The sequence below is a fragment of the Ambystoma mexicanum genome, chromosome 2p, assembly GCF_040938575.1.
Source record: "Ambystoma mexicanum isolate Mex_15411 chromosome 2p, UKY_AmexF1_1, whole genome shotgun sequence".
In the NCBI taxonomy this organism is placed as follows: Eukaryota; Metazoa; Chordata; class Amphibia; order Caudata; family Ambystomatidae; genus Ambystoma; species Ambystoma mexicanum.
The window spans coordinates 1,165,104,218-1,165,123,810 of record NC_090923.1 but is presented as its reverse complement, the minus strand read 5'-3'; the positions used below and the strand labels follow the sequence as shown (position 1 = coordinate 1,165,123,810).

General features: G+C 51.2%; 1 protein-coding gene across 5 annotated transcripts in view; it reads left to right on the top strand.

The window, feature by feature from the left end:
- HUWE1 (HECT, UBA and WWE domain containing E3 ubiquitin protein ligase 1) overlaps nucleotides 1-19,593 on the top strand; it is a 2,445,223-nt gene that overhangs the window by 1,068,113 nt on the left and 1,357,517 nt on the right. For all 5 annotated transcript variants that reach the window (XM_069645305.1, XM_069645304.1, XM_069645303.1 and 2 more), the window contains exons 35-37: nucleotides 6,643-6,912; nucleotides 7,005-7,157; nucleotides 7,234-7,361. In XM_069645305.1, the coding sequence (XP_069501406.1) occupies nucleotides 6,643-6,912; nucleotides 7,005-7,157; nucleotides 7,234-7,361 (551 nt within the window). The remainder of the gene's footprint in view (nucleotides 1-6,642; nucleotides 6,913-7,004; nucleotides 7,158-7,233; nucleotides 7,362-19,593) is intronic.

Below are 19,593 nucleotides of genomic sequence, written 5' to 3'. Positions count from 1 at the left end.
GACCACAAGCCAACGCTCCGGGTCAGCGAAGAAGAGAAAGTCTGACCATCTGGGTAAACTTCTAGAGAAGTCCCAGCCGACTGTCAGAGAAAGCCAAGGAGGAGCGGGGCGCTGACCCTCCCACCACAGAGAAGGCCTTGAGCGTGCCAAGGTCGTGAAGGTGGAGGTTCACCAGACAAACTCGTCCCTGGAAGGAGGTGGTGGTGTCCATAGCGAAGGCCGCGGATGCGGAGCCGCAGGAAGCGGCCCCTAAAACGAGTGTTTCCCTTCCTGCTCGCAGGGAATAGTCTTTTCTACCCATTGAGAAGACACCAGTGAAGACGATGCCGCTCTCCCCTAGACCGTCCCCGCTGGTGGACGTGTGGTGGGCCATTAGTCCTGCAGGGCTCGGATATCTCCGAGGAGGACCTTTCTGGTCTGAAGGCAGTGCTGGATAAGAAGTTCGTCGAGGCCAGGTCCTATGGGAAGGACCCCGATGAAGTGGATGTGGAGAGCGGCAAGGAAACAGAGGAGCAGCAGGGCGGTGAGGAGCCAGAGGACATCACGCCACTGCCATCGCTCCCGTTGCAGACACCACAACAACCTCCACCACCGCCAGCAGAAGTATCGGCAGACATCCCACAGGCACTGCACACCTTGTGTTTATAGATCCGGACAAGGATGCCCCTGTCGCCGGTGGGAGTTCCCTGTAGCACCTGGTCCGTCGGGGGCAGGGGGGGTGGAGGGGAACCCCTGTCAATAGGAGAGTCCATCATCCACCTCCTTGCCATCCTTTGCCACCATCCTGTCCTCCGAGGGACGATATCGAACCGGATACGGCGACGATGGGCATGGGTACGGACGACGGAGTGGACCTCCTGTTGCCAGTGCCCAGGGTTTTGCCACTCAACGAGATTGGCTCTTTCCACACCATGATCACTAGGGCCTCGGAGATGTTTCAACCGGCCCTCGAGGAGAAGGAAGGCTTCCTGTACCAGCGCCGGGAGGCCAAGAGGAAGACCGTGCTTTCTATCCCTCTATTGGACATTTGGGACGAGGGGCTGTCCCTCATGAAGAACCCGTCCTCTGCGAGAGGGACCATTGCGAGAAGTACAGGGTGCCGGACTCTGCATGCAAGGGTCTTAGATCCCAACCGTCCCCGGACTCGGTGTTGGGTAGAATCCTGGGCAGTGCCCTTAGGGACCACTACACAAGATTAAGACTACAGGCTGTAGTACAATTTCACCTTTGGTACACGCCTGTACTACACTGTTAAAGTGGTAGCAGTAGCAGAGCAGCCAGACTTATCTCAAGAGCAAATGAGCAGTAGTAGAGATTACACAAAGGACTACAATTACTGTGACTCAAGCAAACACTGACTCAAGGTTTCTGGTTAAAAAGTAAAAGTACATTTATTTTTAGACCATCTGTTCACAAAACATTTCACTCCTATTAAATTACAACCACACTTCAATTACACTACACACAACCAATTCCCCTTGTGCAGAACAATTCAAGGTAAGCACCTGTGGATATGACAGACCGGTGTTGTGAAACAAAGACGTTACTGGCGGTTGTTACGCGATCACTATTTGACAGTAATGGCAGTTTGGTTTTACGAAAGAGAAGCGTACCCGTGAGAAGAAATGTTACGGTAGTCAAATACACTTAGCACATGAATTAACACAAGAGAGTCGGGGATATAAATCATAGGCACTACTTTTGTCAAGGCAAATGGAATCGAGAGACACCTTTCTAAAACGTAGATAAGTCAATAGGCCTGTGCCCGTGTCAAAGGGACAGGGGTCCTGTTGTCGAGGATCACAAGGTTAGAACAGTTTACAATTCGAGATTGCCAGGAGTACTTGGATATTGTCAAAAGAGAAGCAAAAGTTATAAGAGGGAAGGAAAATGAGGACAAGCCTTGGTGAGGAGAAAAGAGTTCACCCTAGTTCCTCGAAGTCGGACACAGATACCTTATTCGTATGAAGAAAAGCTGGTGCCACGGCAGTTCTTGCAGATTCGAGGTTCCAGAAGCTTCAGTCATGGGGACAAGGACGACGTCAGGAGCGATCCGCAATACCCAGGGATGAAGCCAGCAGCAGCAAAAGCAACAGTGAATAAAAGGTGTGCTCCTTTAAAACAGGAGAGGCTCTTCAGATGGCTATCCGGACCACTACAGCTTTGTGCAGCGATTTCGACCAAGAAGAGGATCCTCTGACTGAAGAAGGTGAGCTGGTTGATCCCACCAGGCTCAAGGGAAGAAGACTCCGGACTGGATCTTCTCTTGTCGTTGAAGGGTAGATGGCTCAGGACTGCAGCAGGGCTTCACGGGAGTTGCAGCAGCTAACTTCTTCTCCGCTTCTCTTTGGTTCCTTGCAGTTCCAGTGGCGACTCGGACTTCCAGCCCAAGCGTCCTGCCTTTTATGCAAAAATCCTCCATTCACACAGCCTGGCTGTCAATCACGCAGCAGTGGGGTTGTCCAGCCTGGACAACCACCTCAGCCAATCAAGACAAAGTGCGACTTGGGTATCCAAGGAGACCCTGTGCAGGGGGTGACTAAACCCCTGACTCACATTCAGCCCACCTAGACACCCAGACACCAAAGGAGGGCTTCTTGGCAGAAGCCTGCCAAAGGTCAGCGAATAAAGAAGGCAAACCTGGTTTGCCGCGCAAAGTAAAACACAATAAGGACTTTAACAAAATGAAATGGTGATAAAATCGAACCGGAGCCGAAAGAGTATTTGGTCAAGCGGGTTCGAGGCTAATATAGTAGCCTAAAACAATACCATTTTATATAGTATAATCACGGTAGAAAAGTTAGGGTAGATACCACTGCCACCAGCCAAGTCTAAATGTTAAGAGCGAAACTGCTCTAGGAGGTACAGATAAAAAGGGCTAAGGATTAACCCTTCCCAGTACTCCATGTAAGATTGGGTGTACTGGATCTGTGGTTATTTGACTAAGTAAAGTAAATGGCAACTCTGTTCTCTGATTCTGTCTGCCTTGACAAAATGATTGCCTTTGATTTTTGCCCCCAACTCTCTCTGGTTGTCCCAGGTGCTAAGTGTGTTTTTGCCCCGGTAACATTTCTTACCGCAGATACGCGTTTCCTTAATATGAGCGAGCTGTCAAAAAGTGATTGCGTATGTATTCCCGGTAACGTCTTTTGTTTCACAACACCGGTCTGCCAAAACATAAGTTACTTACCTTGAGTTATTCTGTGCTAAGAGAATTGGTTGTGTAGTGTATTTTACGTGTGGTTTTGAATTTATAGAAGTGTTGTGTTTTTATAACATATGGTTTAAAAATGAATTTACTTACATATTTTTTTTTTTACCTGAAACCTTGAGTCAGTGTTTGCTTGAGTCACAGTAATTGTGGTCCCTTTGTGTAATCTCTGCTACTGCTCATATACTCTTGAGATGAGCCTGGCTGCTCCGCGACTGCTACCACTTTAACATAGTAGTACAGGCTTGTACCAAAGGTGAACTTGTATTACCACTTGTAATCTTAATTGTGTGTAGTAGTCCCTAAGGGCACTGCACAGGATTCTGCCCAACACAAGGTGGTGCGGATTTTCAGACAACACCACCACAATGTTTTGCATCCGGTAGCAAGGGAGCACCAGATCCCCAGCGCTCTCCAAAGAAGCGCAGGACCTATGATGGGCCGTCGCCCAGGCGATGTTCCTCTTTTCATCTGGCGGGAGTGAAGAACACTGTGGCCGACTCTCTCAGCAGGGAACTCTGCTTGTGCCACGAGTGGGAGCTTCGGCATGACCGAGTGGATCTTCTATTCCGATGATGGGGCAATCCCCAGATCGATCTGTTTGCGACGGCGACAAACACCAAGTGCCGGAGGTTCGCCACCAGGTTTCCCCAGCCGGGGAGCATGGGGGATGCATTCTCCTTCCCCTGGGACGGCCTGTTCCTCTCTGCGTTTCCCCCTTTGCTGTTGCTTCTGTGACTCTTCAATCAACTCAGACGGTCCCGGTGCAGGATGATCCTCGTCGCACCGTCGTGGCCGAGGCAGATATGGTACCTGGACCCTCTGGACATGTCAGCGTCCCCTCCAGTCAACCTTCCGGCGGACGCTGATCTTCTCGCCAGGGAAGGAGGTGTGATTCTGCACCACGACCCAGGGTCGCTGAACTTGCAGGCCTGGCTCCTGCAGTGCTAGAGTTTGGTGTATACGATCTCCCGGCGGACTGCACTGAAATGCTACAGACATAAGTGGGAGAGGTTTGCCGTCTGGTGCGGTGCACAGAAACACAACCCTCTAAGGATTACGGCACCGCAGGTGCTGCCGTATTTACTGTCGCTGGCCAGGGCATGGTTGGCCCATGCTTGCATCAAAGTTCATCTGGCAGCGATTTCCTGCTACACCAGAACTCAGGAGTGGTCGTCGTTAAGGTCACACAGCCTGGTCGAGGAATTCATAAGAGGACTTTTCCATTAGTTCCTGCCGGTGTAGGCCCTGGCGTGGGAGCTCAATGTGATGCTGACTAGGCTCATGGGCCCCGTTCAAGCCTATGCATTCGGCACCACTTAAGTTTTTATCATGGAAATCAGCGTTTCTTGTGGCAATTACCTCCGCATGAGTTGGAGAGATTCAGGCCCTCTCTCGTAAACCACCTTACTTGACATTCCACGAGACGAGGGTGATGCTGCCGACGCACCCCTCCTTCATGCCCAAGGTGCCTTCGCACTTCCATCTCAACGAGGCCTTGGTGTTACCTGTTTTCTTCCCGTCGCCAGCTGAGAGGACTTTGCACTTGCTGGATGTGGCTAGAGCGCTGAATTTCTACGTGGACCGCACAAAGTGTTTTTGGAAGACATCGCAGCTGTTTGTGAACTTTGGCCCTTTGAACCAAGGGAAGGCCCTCTCCATTGCTTCCGTTTCCAGGTGGGTCTCTGGCTGCATCACCCATTGTCGCCGGTTGGCAAACCGACCGTTGCCTTGCCGTCGGAGCCCATTCCACCAGAGCAGTCGCTGCAACTACGGCGTTCCTGTCTGGTGTGCCCCTGCTGGACATCTGCAGGGCTGCTACATGGAGGTCGACGCACACCTTGAGGAAATTCTACTGCGTCAAGTGGGATTCCAGGGAGGAGTCCAGAGTTGGCCAAGCAGTGCTGCGCAACCTGTTCGCTTGAAGGTGAGCCTGGTGAGGAGGTAAGAGATGCTTAACGTTGAGCCTTGCCACCTCCCATGGTTGGCATTGTGTACTGCTATGTATTCTTTATTCATGAGCATGTGAATCCATGCCAGACCCCATGCTGGAGAAGGAACAAGTTACTTACCTGTAACTGTTCTCCAGCATGGGTCTGGCATGGATTTGCATGCAAACCCTCCCGCATACCCCTCTGCCGCTATTCTCTTGTCCTACTGCCACTTTACGTGCTACCAAATCTGAAGATGGCTGCCATAGGGTGGGGCTTAGGTAAAGGGGCAGTCATTGGCTGGCGGCAGTATGAACCAGAGACCAGTGATTGGTTGTTGGGAGAAAGATTTCCCAGCTCGACCACGAGAATATTCATGAGCATGTGAATCCATGCCAGACTCATGCTGGAGAACAACAATTACAGGTAAGTAACTTGTCTACCCAACTGCAACAGTTACGGGAAGGAGGGAAAAGTGCAGAAAATCCAGAGTTGTCGCATGATGCGTTCACGAAATGGACTAGATCGGCAAGACGCGTTTGATATGAAGATAAGGTCATGTTAGAAGCACTGGACTAGGTGGGAATGAGTCCGGACGGGGAGGCTGGCGAAGGACAGGGGGGGTGCAGGGAGGTGGAAGAACAGCTTGCAATCCATCGTAAGCTCTGCTGTGGAAGACTGAGTTACACAGATGAGACCAGAAGTATAATAATGGAAGTTGCCATGCCTAAAAATGTGCACGCAGTTGAAGCTCATTCCCTGTCCAGTCTCTATATGCGCTGTGCTCACACATTGTTGTAGGTACGTTTGTGAACTGTAGCTGGAGATCTGGCCACTGTAGTGTGTAAACTGTATGCCTGTGCATATTGCACAGCCAACAGTTCAAGTACTGAAGTTTGCAATAACGATCACGCAGTGAGAGCAGTTAGGCAGACTTTTCCCTTGAGGTACCAACATTAATTTTGGGTCTTGCTTTGTTTGTGTGGCAGTAACCCGATAAATAGTCTGTTGTTTGGAATTTTCCTGTCCAGGCGAATTTGCAATCTGCTTCTCTTGGCAGGAAGGGGGGGGGGGGCACTGACTGACGCAATGGTTGCCACTGGTGACGGGACCAAGGCACTGCTGCAAGTTCCTTGTCTGTTGGTAGCAACTCCACAGCAGTGCTTTATCTTGAAGGATCATGCACAGGACACTTTATTTATTTTTACTGTTTTTAGACACTTACTAGATTGCAACATTTTACTTTAAATGTTTTGGAAGCTGGAGGCTGCCCAGTATTTAGCCTTTTTTTGACCTATTGCTTGCACAGTCATAGTATACTTGTGTACATTGTAATAGCCTATGAAGCACTATTTGTTCTCTGTTCTTAATTACAAGACTTCCTTCTGCAGTGTTTTTTTTTCAAACTGTTATTGAGTGCTTATACAGCAGTATGAGGCATGGACAGTGTTGCAATGCAGAATAAATCGATCGAGTTATTATTTTATTTACCATCTGTAGGAAATGGCTCGCCGGAAAGAAGATGAAGAGAGGAAATCTCGGGAGAAGCAGGAAGAGGAGGAAGCCAAATGTTTGGAGAAATTTCAAGATGCAGAGCCACTGGAGCAGGAAGAGCTTCATAACTTTACGGACACCATGCTACCAGGGTGCTTCCATCTGCTGGATGAGTTGCCAGATACAGTGTACCGGGTCTGTGATCTTATCATGACTGCCGTAAAGCGCAATGGAGCGGACTACCGGGACCTAATCCTCAAGCAAGTAGTGAACCAGGTGTGTGTTGCATTTCTGCATGGTCGGCCAACAAGTTTTTCAATGACTTCTCTTTTGTTGATGCTATCCTTCTTACACTTTCATTCCTGTAGGTGTGGGAAGCTGCAGATGTACTGATAAAAGCTGCCCTTCCCCTGACTATAAGTGATACCAAAACTGTATCGGAATGGGTCAGTCAAATGGCAACCTTACCACAGGCATCTAATCTGGCCACACGGATCCTGTTGCTCACTCTTCTTTTTGAGGTAAGATTGTTAATCTTGAAGCATTTTGTGTTCACCGTTTCGCATGCCATATCTTGAGCACATGTTTATCTTTCAGGAATTGAAGCTACCCTGTGCACGTGTGGTGGAGAACAGTGGAATCCTTAGTGTCCTTATAAAGCTATTGGAGGTGGTGCAACCGTGCCTGCAGGCTTCAAAAGAACAAAAGGAAGTGCAAACCCCAAAGTAAGAATTTGTTTTGCCAGTTTGATTTTTGGTGCACATTTTCTTAAATACCACAACCTTGCTTCTGTGGCATGTCTTCTTCCCAATCATACCTTCACAGGTTTGCTTATTCATCCCTACACTAGTCTGCCAATGATTTGTACATTGGCTCCTTTTGGTAAAGAAATAGCTTGCATTTTGAAACAGTCTTTCTCCAGCATGGGGTCTGGCATGGATTCACATGCTCATGAATATTCCCTGTCGTCAGGCCGGGAATCCTCGGTAAAGAAAAAATCAGTATCAGTTTTGTTTCTGATCCGTCTTTCTCAGTAATAACCAATCACTGATCTCTGGGTCATATTGCCCCCAGCCAATGACTGCCCTCTCCCTAAGCCCCGCCTCTGGCAGCCATCCTCAGATTTTTACCACACGCTCAAGTGTTTGGAGTCCTCGTGTTTAGCTCTCTAGCTTTTGCTGCGTTTTCGTGCTTTTTCAAAGAGAATTTCTAATTTTTCGGTCAAATAGAGCCTCAAGCTCCACCGTGTCTACATCCGATTAACGGGGATCCGTGTCGGATTTTTCTACGCCCCTCAAGGGTGAAGATTTTGTCGAGAACGCTTCTTGGAGGAGTCCAGAAGTTTCTGCGGCCTACCCGAACATGGCCCAAGAGAAAGGAAGCTCGACGCCCAGAAAGCTGTTCAGGGTTTGCCCTGGATGCCAGCTGCAGAATGTATTCGAGGACGAGCACTCAAAGTCTCTACTGCCTTCATGAGAACAAACCGCACGTGGAGAAGGACTGTGCTTTTTGCAGGAACATGTCGGATCGGACCATCAGGGACCGACGCCTTCGTCTCTCCAACTGGCTGGAAGGAAAGAGCCTGTCGGGTGAGAAGAAGAAGATGAAGTCCGAGCGGTCTTCTAAGTCCTGTGAGGGCGCTCCGGCGACGGGGGCCCAACAGAAGGCAAAAGCACTGTGAGTCCACGGGCACCGGGAGCGCCGAACGGTCGGGCTCCTCGGCTGCCAGGCAGGGCGCACCCTCTCCAGGGCCATCAACCACGAGCCAACGGTCTGGCTCAGGGAAGAGAAAGGCCGAGAACCCGGCAAAGCTTCTGGGGAGGCCCCGGTCGAGCTCGAAGGATCCGGCCGGGGGGAGCGAGGCGGTGACCACCCCCAAGGTGAAGGCCACAGGCCCACGCAAGGTGGTAAAGGCCTTGATTCACCCGGCCAAGGCCTCTATCGAGGAAGTCGCGGCGGCACTGGCGCAGCTTGTGGAGGCTACACCAGTGGAGGCGACCTCGGGCCCAGAGTCTCCCTGCCTCCGTGGAGGGAAGTTCTTTCAGACCCATCGAAAAGACCCCCGTGAAGACCACGGCTGAAAGAGGGGCGGGCGGTGGTCATTGTGGACACGGACACAGCATCCAAGGAGGAACTGGTAGAAGTCTTAGAGGGCCTCGAGGAGGGCGTCGAAGAGTCCCGTTCCCACGGGAGGGATCCCGACGAAGGTGACGACGAGAGCGACGGCGGCACCGGCGAGTGTCCTAGTCACCCGTCGCTTCCGGAGCCGCAGGATCACTCGGCTGCAATTTTGTTGGCGATACAATACTTATGTTCGGAAAGAAGGACGAGATTGCCCTTACCACCGACGGAGGATCCGGAACCAGGCTCGATGGAGGAGCCAGAGCCAGGCCCGGCGGGAAGCCCCTGAACAAGAGAAGACGGATCCATCCAGCCCCGCCTTTTCAGCCCTCGCGCCCTACTCGACCTTTGCCCACGTCCCCCGTCCCTGTGGATGACACGGGAACGGACACGGCCACGATGGGTACCGACGGCGGTGACGATGGGACGGAGCTCCCATTGCCCTCAGCCTGGGCCTCCCTGTCCGACGAGATCGGATCTTCACATGCAATGAACGCAAGGGCTTTTTCAGCTCTGCCCTGAAGAGGAGGAAGGCTTCCTTTACCAACGGCGCGAGTCCAAGAGGAAAACAGTCCTCGCCGTGCCTCTGCTGGATGACATCTGGGACGAGGGTCTCACCCTTCTCAAGAACCCGTCTACGACGCCTGCCAAGAGGGATCGGTACGAGAAGTACCGGGTCCCCGACGCGGCCCCTTTGTGTTTTAGGGCACAACCGACACCTGACTCTGTCGTCTCAGTGGCGGCCAAGAACAAAGCGGGGGGGAATCGGCCTCAATGTCAACTTCCCCGCATGACGGCGAAGGAAAGAATGGGACTAGTTATCTCGGCGGCAACAACGATTAAGGCGGCCAACGCCCTCGGGTTTGTGGCCCGCTACGACATGGAGTTATGGTACAAGATCGCCCCCCTGTTGGACTTCCTACCGGACGACAAGAGGGCAGAGGCCCTGGAGATCTTGCAAGAAGGCGAAGTGGCGTAGGACCACGCCATTACGGTGGCAACGGACTTAGCCGACACCGGTTTCCGCCAGCTATGCAACAGCGTTTGCCTTAGACGACGAGGGTGGCTCAAGGCGACGGATTTCCGCCAGGACGTACAAGCCAAGGTTTTGGACATGCCTTTCGACGGGAACAATCTGTTTGGGAAAACAGTGGAGGAGTCCCTCCAAGCCATCAAGGTGGACACTGGGACAGCTAAGGCCCTGGGCGTTCTCTGGCAACGAAGGCCGTCCTTTCGGAGCACCGGAGGCAAGCAGGGTGCCTCCAAGGGATTCGGCGGTGGCTCTTCTACGTACCGCCAAGCGGCCCGCTCCTCGTCGCAGGAAGCCTATAGAGGACGAGGCAAGTTGGCTGGACCCTGCCGTCGTCGCCAGGGAGGCCAAGGCGGCAAGGTGTCCTCCAAGCAAGATTGAACCGAAAGCGGTGTCGGGGCCCCCACCGGAGCACCCCGGTGGGAGGCCGGCTGGCGAAGTTCGTCAACGTGTGGGAGTCCATCTCCACCGACCGTTGGGTGCTGGACGCCCTGGCCCAGGGGCACGCCCTCGAATTTCTAAAAAAGTGCCCCCACATTCCACCCGTGGCAAGGAAGGAAAATCGCGTCCCTCAACTGCTATTGGAGGTAAGGGCGATGCTCAAAAAAGGTGCCATCGAGCTCGTCCCGAAGAGTCTCTGAGGCTCCGGAGTATACTCAAGGTACTTCCTCATGAAAAAGAAGACCGGAGGATGGCGCCCCATCCTGGACCTGCGACGACTGAACAAGTACATCAAGGCACAGAAGTTGCAGATGGTCACCCTCCAGCACGTGCTGGGACAGCTGGAGGACCACCATTTCCTGTTGTCGCTGGATTTGGAGGATGCGTACTTCCACATCCCCATTCTAAAAGGACACCGAAAGTTCCTCAGGTTCGTGGTCCAAGGACGGCACTACCAGTTCAAGGCCCTCCCGTTCGGATTGAAGTCGGCACCCAGGGTGTTCACCAAGTGCCTCGCACCGGTGGCGGCGTGGCTGCGCTTGCAGGGGATCCACGTCTACCCCTACCTGGCTGGCTCATCTGAGCAAGGACAAGGGAGCTCACCGTAGATCACACAGCGAACACCGTCCAGCTGCTCACGGACCTGGGATTCTCCAACTTTCCCCAAATCCCACCTGGTCCCGTCGCAAGTCGCACTGTTTCTGGGAGCCAAGCTCAACACAGTGGCACGCCTAGCCTCGCCGTCGGAGGAAAGGACCAAGGCCATTCTGGGCAAGGTGCAGCGTCTACTGGCCACGGACGTGGCCAGGGTGAGGTCCATCAAGTCCCTCCTCGGGATGATGTCCTCCTGCATGTATCTCGTGCCCCTGTGCAGGCTTCGGATGCGCCCTCTGCAAGAGTTCCTTGACGCCCGCTGGATCCAAGCGACGGGCAGCTTCGAGGACAGGATCCCGCTCAACGAGACCTTCCGACGAGCGATCCGGTGGTGGGGCACCCGCACTCATCTGACGGCGGACACAGACTTTCAGACCCCATCTCACCAGATAACGGTGACGACAGATGCCTCCCTGGAAGGGTGGGGAGCGCACACCGGAGAACTTCACGCAAGAGACCTTTGGCTCCTGTAGGAGAAGCCGTTCCACATCAACATCCTGGAGCTCTGTGCAGTGTTCTGGGCCCTCAGGCCCTTTCTCCCGTCCCTCAAGGGCAAGGTGGTGAGAATCTTCACCGACAACACCACCACAACGTTCTACATCCGGAAGCAGGGAGGAACCAGATCCCCCCAGCCCTCTCCAAGGAAGCCCAGGATCTGTGGCATTGGGCCGTCGCCCAAGGGATGTTTCTGGTGCCCTTTCATCTGGCAGGGATAAAGAACACCATTGCCGACTCACTCAGCAGGGAGCTGCGCTCGTGCCACGAGTGGGAACTACGTCGGGATCAAGTGCTTCGACTCTTCCGACAATGGGGAAAACCGCAGATCGACCTGTTCGAGACAGCGACGAACTCCAAGTGCCAGAGGTTCGCCAGTAGGCTTCCCCAGCCGAGGAGCATGGGCGATGCTTTCTCGTTCCCCTGGGATGGCCTGTTCCTATATGCGTTCCCTCCGTTGCCGTTGCTGCTCCGACTCGTCAACCAGCTCAAGAGGTCCCGGTGCAGGATGATCCTTGTCGCACCGGCGTGGCCGAAGCAGATCTGGTTCCCGGACCTTCTGGACTTGTCAGCGTCCCCACCAGTCAAGCTGCCGACGGACACGGATCCTCTGTACAGAGAAGGAGGCGCCATACTTCATCACGACCCGGAGTCGCTGAACTTGCAGGCCTGGCTCCTGCAGCACTAGAGTTTGGAGGGTACGATATCCCGGCTGACTGCAGAGAGGTTCTTGCAAAGGACAAGGCATCCTCAACTCTCAAGTGCTACGCACATAAGTGGAAGAGGATCTCTGGTGCCGTGCACAGAAGATTAACCCTCTGCGGATTACGGCTCCTCAAGTGCTGCCGTACCTTCTGTCGCTGGCCAAGGCTGGACTGACTCACGACTCCAAGATACATCTGGCTGCGATCTCCCGATACACCAGAACCACAGGACGGGCGTCCTTGTGGTCCCATTGCATGGTGAAGGAATTTATGAAGGGACTGTTCCGATAGTTCCCGCCGGTGAAGGCCCCTGCCCCGGCGTGGAGCTCAACGTGGTGCTGACCAGGCTCATGGAGGCGCCATTCGAGCCCCTGCATTCGGCACCGTTGAAGTTCCTGTCGTGGAAGACTGCGTTTCTTGTGGCCATCACCTCCGCACGTCGAGTGGGAGAGATCCAGGCCCTATCCTGCAAACCTCCATGCTTGACTTTTCACGACATGAGGGTGGTGCTGAGGACGCACCCCTCCTTTATGCCCAAGGTGCCGTCGGACTTCCACCTCAACGAGCCCTTGGTGTTACCGCTTTTCTTCCCCTCGCCTTCGTCGCCGGCCGAGAGGACTTTGCACTCGCTGGATGTGGCTAGAGCGCTGAAGTTCTACGTGGCTGCACAAAGAGTTTTTCGAAGACATCACAGCTATTTGTGAACTTTGGACCTGTGAACCAAGGGAAGGCTCTCTCGAAGGCTTCCATTTCCAGATGGCTCTCCGGCTACATCATGCACTGTCATCGGGTGGCAAACCGCCGTTATCTGGCTGTCCGAGAGCCCATTCGACCAGAGCTATCGCTGCTACCAAGGCGTTCTTGTCTGGTGCCCCCCTGCTGGACATCTGCAGGGCTGCTACGTGGAGGTCGACACACACCTTCACGAGATTCTACTGCGTCGACCGGGATTCCAGGGAGGAGTCCAGGGTCGGCCAAGCAGTGCTGCGCAACCTGTTCGCCTAAGGTGAGCCTGGTGAGGAGGTAAGAATTGCTTAATGTTGAGCCTTTGCCACCTCCCGTTGGTTGTGCATGTGGGTACTGCTATGTATTATTGTATTCATGAGCATGTGAATCCATGCCAGACCCCATGCTGGAGAAGGAACAAGTTACTTACCTGTAACTGTTGTTCTCCAGCATGGGTCTGGCATGGATTCACATGCGAACCCTCCCTCCTACCCCTCTGCGGCTCTTCACTTGGCCATACTGCCACTTTGCGTGCTACCAAATCTGAGGATGGCTGCCAGAGGCGGGGCTTAGGGAGAGGGCAGTCATTGGCTGGGGGCAGTATGACCCAGAGACCAGTGATTGACCGATCAGAAACAAAACTGATACTGTTTTTTTTCTTTACCGAGGATTCCTGGCCTGACGACGGGGAATATTCATGAGCATGTGAATCCCATGCCAGACCCATGCTGGAGAACAAGCGTTACAGGTAAGTAACTTGTTCCTTACCAGTTGCAGTTGATGTGTGCATCAGTTTCCATTTACTGGTCGACACAAGTATTTTCTTTGTTTTTTGCCTTTATGCTTGGTTATGATTTAAATTTGTTTTTTTTGCTACATTCATGCCAGTGTAGCCACTAAGGGCTCCGGTCGAATGGTAACTTTAAAGCTAGCAAATTGCACTGGATTTATAGTCAGCCAACTTTAGACATGTGTAGCCATACAGGAGGAAGGGGCATGCGTCTGTGAGGATTTTATTTTTTTGCTGCTTTCCTCCCATAGACTTCTATGGGGCACCTTTCTTTTTTGCTTTTTTTTGACTGGTGACCTGATTTTTTGGAGGTAAGTTAAAGCCTTTGTTTTGCTCATTCTTATGGAGAAACTGATGATTACTTAAGACTGTCAATACTGAGAAACTGTCACTCTTTTTGAGTTTTTTGTCTTGTTACAAATGCACACATCACCCTAAAGTGAATTGTGGCTAGGGTAATTTCTTTCTCCATCATGGGGTTTTGCATGGATTCACATACTCATGAATATTTCCATCGCTGGGCTCGGAATCCTCAGTAAAATTAAAGCAGTTTAGCTATAAGCAAAAAAACAACTTGTCGCTTCTATAGCCTATCAGTATCAATTTGGGGTCATATTGCCCTAGCCAGTTTCACTCTTCCTCCTAAGCTCCACCCATGGTGACCATCTTAAAACACTGGTGTATAGGCGCGATATAAATGCCATATCGCATCTTCAGATTTTTACCACACTTTTTCTTGTTGGGGGGTCCTTGTTTACCTCCTCGATATCCAGCAACTTTTTGTGGTTTTTTGCGAGAATTCATCTCGATGATTCATTTTCAGTCACAGCGTGTTAGGTAAGAATTGATGCAGTTCAACTGTTGTGGGACTACACAAGACTTCTCTTGGTATTAGGCAACAACCTTTTAATATAGGCCTGTAATACACAAGTTGGTAGTGTGACTGAGCAGCCAAGCTTTATCTTAACAGGGGTAATGTGAGCTGTAGAGTTGTACAATGAAATCAGTAAACAAATATCCAATTAAACACTTATACACTTAGTTATATAATATATTTATTTATGCACAGCGATATTTAAAGCATTCTTTAAAAAACAGTAATTGGCTGTAAGATCCCAAGGTAGGATTCAAATTCAAAAGGTGATCAATAAAGCAGGTGAGTAATTCATTGATATGTTACACATGTTCCAGCACCCGGAGGTGACTTCTTTTGAGGTCTGTATAGCATTTATATAGCATCACTTTTGCAATATTGAGTTTTTAAGGAAGGTAAGGTTAGGGTTAACTCAGAACAGACTGATAGACTATAAGAACCGTTACATTCTCCTAAAGGGATGCAGGCAGTCTATTATCCCAGCATTAAAGTGTTAAACATTTAAAACCTGCAAGGGGACAAGCGCTGTAGTTTTGCCAGATACCCTATTGCAGTAGGAATCTGCTTTCTTAGGATCGTCAATGGAGGAAGACCGTGAACATATTGTTTGTCCAACTGATCTTGGCTTGCAAGGTGTCGGCTCATCGACGATCTCGGGAATGCAAAGTGTCCCCGTTACATCATCTTTGCTAAATCCTCAGTCGGTGTTATCCTTACAGGTGTTGACCACGCTGCAGTCTCTATAGAGCCATTTGGACGCAAGGTTACCCCCCATAGGTACACCTCCAGTGATACCGGTGATATCTGCCAACGACGAACCAGGCCCGCTCCGCCGTCAATGTCAACGACCGGGTTGCCAGCCTCCCGTCCAGTTAGTGAGGAGCCTCCCCGCTCACACCGGGAAGGAGGGGGATTGCAAGATTCAGAGTTGGATCAAGGGCCTAGAGACTTTCTCTGACACTGCATCGTCCCCTTCGAGAGATCCTACATGGGAATCTGAGGCAGAAGTGGAAGCTCCTAGTAGGTCTGATCCCAGAGGAAGAAAAGAAGGAATGCTGCTTATTTGACCATATGGGGAAGAGGAGGAAGTCCGTCTTCACCGTTCCCATTCTGGACCATGTCTGGCAGGAAGGCTTGCAAACCATGCGCCATCCATTTTCGGAACCTGCAATCAGGGGCAGATTGGATAAATAGTTCAAAGTTCTACTCCTAAATGTTTGACCGCACAGCTCTCCCCGGAATCGGTAGTGTCGGCAGCGGCTGCCAGAAAAGCCAGATCGCAGCATAAGTGTACAACACCTCCGGACAGTGAAGCTAGAAGGCAGGATGCTTTTGGTAAGAAGGTCTTGGCAGTGGGAGAGACGACGGCCAAGGTGGCTAACTCGCTGTCTATCATGGCAAGATACGACCGTGAGATGTGGCATCATTTGGCCCCATCCTGAAACCCCTGCCTGAGTAGCACAGAAAAACAGCCATGTTACTGGTCCGTGAGGGGGAAGAGGCCTCAAACCACTCTATCAACATCACCGTGGACTTGGCGGAGTCCGGTTTCAAACAAATAAATAACAGAGTGGTATTGAGAAGACGAGCCTGGCTGAAATGTACGATCTTTAGACCGGAGATCGATATACCATGTGAAAGTGAGCAGTTGTTCATGGAGAAAGTGGACGAGGCCCTTAAAGGCATGAAGGAAGATTCAGACAGGGCAAGGTCGCTCGGAGCCTTACAAAGTGGTAGAGCATTTCGGTCTTTTCGCCCTTTCCGCAGCGCGTCGGGGAATTCCCGATTTGTGGCATCCAGGGATCGGAGTTTCAACAGGTCATTGTACTCCAAGTGACACGAAGAAGCGGAGATTTCCAGGCTTCTAGGAGAAGAGGACAGTCTTTTTCCACCAAAGGCAAGCAGTGAAAGTCCCAACAATGACAAGCTTCAGGACGTCTTGGGAGGCAGTGTGTCCCGTCGACGAGTGGGAAAGGATAACATCATACCGTTGGGTGTTGGACATGGTAAAACTAGGCCACTCTTTGCCGTTCAAGAACATAACATCTCACATTCCACCTGTGTATTCGGCACAACCCCATCTTCACATGTTACAACAGCAAGTGGTGCTTATGCTGCAAAAAGGGGCTATAGAATGTGTTCCACTTGCCGAGAGAGGTCTGGGAGTTCACTCCCGTTACTTTGTGGTCAAAAAACCCAACAGCAAGTGGCGACCCATTCTGGACCTTCGAGCTCTCAAGACTCTACAACGCCGGCAGTTCAAAATGCTTACACTTCAGGAGGTCATCCGGTCTATACAGCCAGGGGATTTTCTGGCGTTGTTAGACCTACAAGACTCATAGTTCCACATACCCATGCATCGACGACACAAAGTTTCTAAGGTTTGTAGTCTGTCAGTCATTACCAATTCAAAGTACTTCCATTCGGACTGAAATAGTCTACCAGGACTTTCACAAAATGCTTGGCTCCAGTGGCAGCATGGCTGCGAAGAAAAGGTCATGTTTACCCTTACCTGGACGATTTGCTGGTAAGGGGCTCGTCACCGGGAATGGCGCAAGCAAGGCGAGAGGCCACCATGCAACTTCTGCAGCGGTTAGGCTTTGCAATCAACTTCGAGAAATCGTGTTTAGCTCAATCAAGGAGCTTGGTATTTTTGGGTGCGGATTTTCCAAACTCATTTAGGACTAGTGAAGCCGTCCTTGGAGAGAGTTCAAAACTCGAACAAAAAGCGAAGGAGTGGAAAATCTGGCACCAGAGTGTCAATCAGCAAATACATGTCACTGCTAGGGGCCATGGCGTCGTGTATCCCCTTAGTGAACAACTGTCGTCTCATCATGAGACCAATACCAGAATTTCTGGCAAACCAATGGTCTCAAAGTCAAGGATTGTGGTCCGACAAGTAGAGCATCAGCAGCGAGCTTCTACAAGCGCTTCAGTGGTGGCTTCGGACAATCTGACGAGAGGGATGCCCCTGCAGGATCCGGATTTTCAGTTGACGCTGGTAACTGATACATTGCAGAGATGATGGGGAGCCTATCTGGGATCCCTGCAAGTTCAAGGCCATTGGTCCCCAGGAGAGTCGACCCTTCACATCAACGTGCTGGAGTTAAGAGCGGTATGTTGTGCTCTGAAATCATTTTTACCACGCATACAGGGATCAGTCCTAAGAATATTAACTGACAACACAACAATGTTTTACCTCAGGAAGCAAGGGGGCACTCGTTCCAGAACGCTCTCGAGCAAAGCTCAGGAAATGTGGCGTTGGGCCCTCGAACAGGAAATGAGCATAATGGCTTACCATCTGCCAGGGGTGAACAATGCACAAGCACGCTCAGCAGGGAGATGAATCAACTGCATGAGTGGGAGTTGAACGATCAACAACTGGCGAACATCTTCAAGAAGTGGGGTCATCCTTCTCTGGATCTTTTCGCAACCCGAGAGAACAAGTGCAGACATTACGCAAGCAGATGGCCACAACCCGGCTCGCTGGGGGAGGCATTCTCTTTACCGTGGATGGGCAGGTTCGTGTATGCGTTCCCTCCGCTTCCGCTCATTCGACGGACCCTCCAGTGGGTTCACAAATAACCATGTCGTGTGATTCTAGTTGCTCCTTACTGGGCGAGGCAGTTGTGGTTTTCGGACCTTCTCCAGCTGTCGATAACAGAGCCAGTGAGGTTCCAGAAGATTCCGGACCTTCTATCCCAAGACAAGGGAGAAGTTTGGCATCACGACACGGGCGCCTTCAGCCTGACAGCTTGGCTCCTGACTTCTCAGTTTTTGGCCCTGAACATTTCCTCGGATTGCTGCAGAAATTTAGAGGCAGCGCGAGCGCCGTCCACGAATACTTCATATGCATGTAATTGGAAACAATTCTCTGTGTGGTGCAGGGATCAACTGGGGGTGGACCCCCCCTAAACAACGCTTCAGAGCAAGTTCTTCCATATTTGCTACACTTAGCGGAAAGAGGGTTGTCTTTCTCCTCCATAAAGGTTCATTTGGCAGCCATTTTAAGATTTACTCGTAAAAGACATTCAACTCCGTTGTTCAGCGATCGACTGGTCAAGCATTTCCTGAGAGGGTTATTTCGGACCTTTCCTCAAGCCAAAAAGTTCCCTGCTAATTGGAGTCTCAATCTGGTGCTGTCAGGACTAATGAAGGCTCCTTTTGAGCCTATGTCGTTGTCCTCCACAAAATTTTTGTTTTGTCGTGGAAAATGGCATTTTTAGTAGCTATTTCTTCAGCAAAAAGACTGTCGGAGCTGCAAGCATTGGTGATTGATCCCCCATACTTGCGTTTTTCCAAGGACAAGGTGGTATTGGCAACCAACCCTCATTTTATACCAAAAGTTCCAACTACATTCCACAAGCATTCCTCAATTGTGCTGCCAACATTCTTCGCTGCGGCCTCTTCTTTCGCGAAAAAAGCTCCCCATACGTTGGATGTCAAAAGAGCTTTGAAGTTTTATCTGTCGTACTCAAGATTTTAGACGTACGAGACAACTGTTCGTGGTTTATGGGCCTTCGGTAACGGGAAAACCGATTTCCAAACAAGGACTAGCCCGCTGAGTGTCGTCGACAATTGCCTTCTGCCACTCTAAAGCAGGGAAGCCTCTGGAAAGACGTCCAAAGGCTCACTCAACAAGATCCACCTCCTCATCGGCGGCATTGTGGTCTGGAATCCCGCTGGTGGGCGACTGTTAAGCGGCATACTGGCCGGTGCCGCATATATTTACTCTGCATTATTGCCATGAGCAACAGCATGCAGCGGATGTGCAGATGTGGAGAGCAGTCCTGCAACACCTGTTTCTGTAAGGTAAGCCCCACAGAGGGGTGTATCCTCCTGCCAATGTACCATGATTCTGGTTACTGTGAATGTACCATGATTGGGGCTTTGTTTTGCTAACTGCATGTGCGGCTCTTGTAATATTGGTTTGATTGCACACCTCCAGATTAGGAGTACTGCTATATAATCTATTCTAAGCATGTGAATCCATGAAAGATCCAGTGCTGGAGAAGGGAGTAGTTTCTTACCTATAACTCCATTTCTCCAGCGTTGTTATCTTTCATGGATTCACATACGCCCTCCAGCCTTCCCTGAATGCAAACTTGATATGCCCCTACTA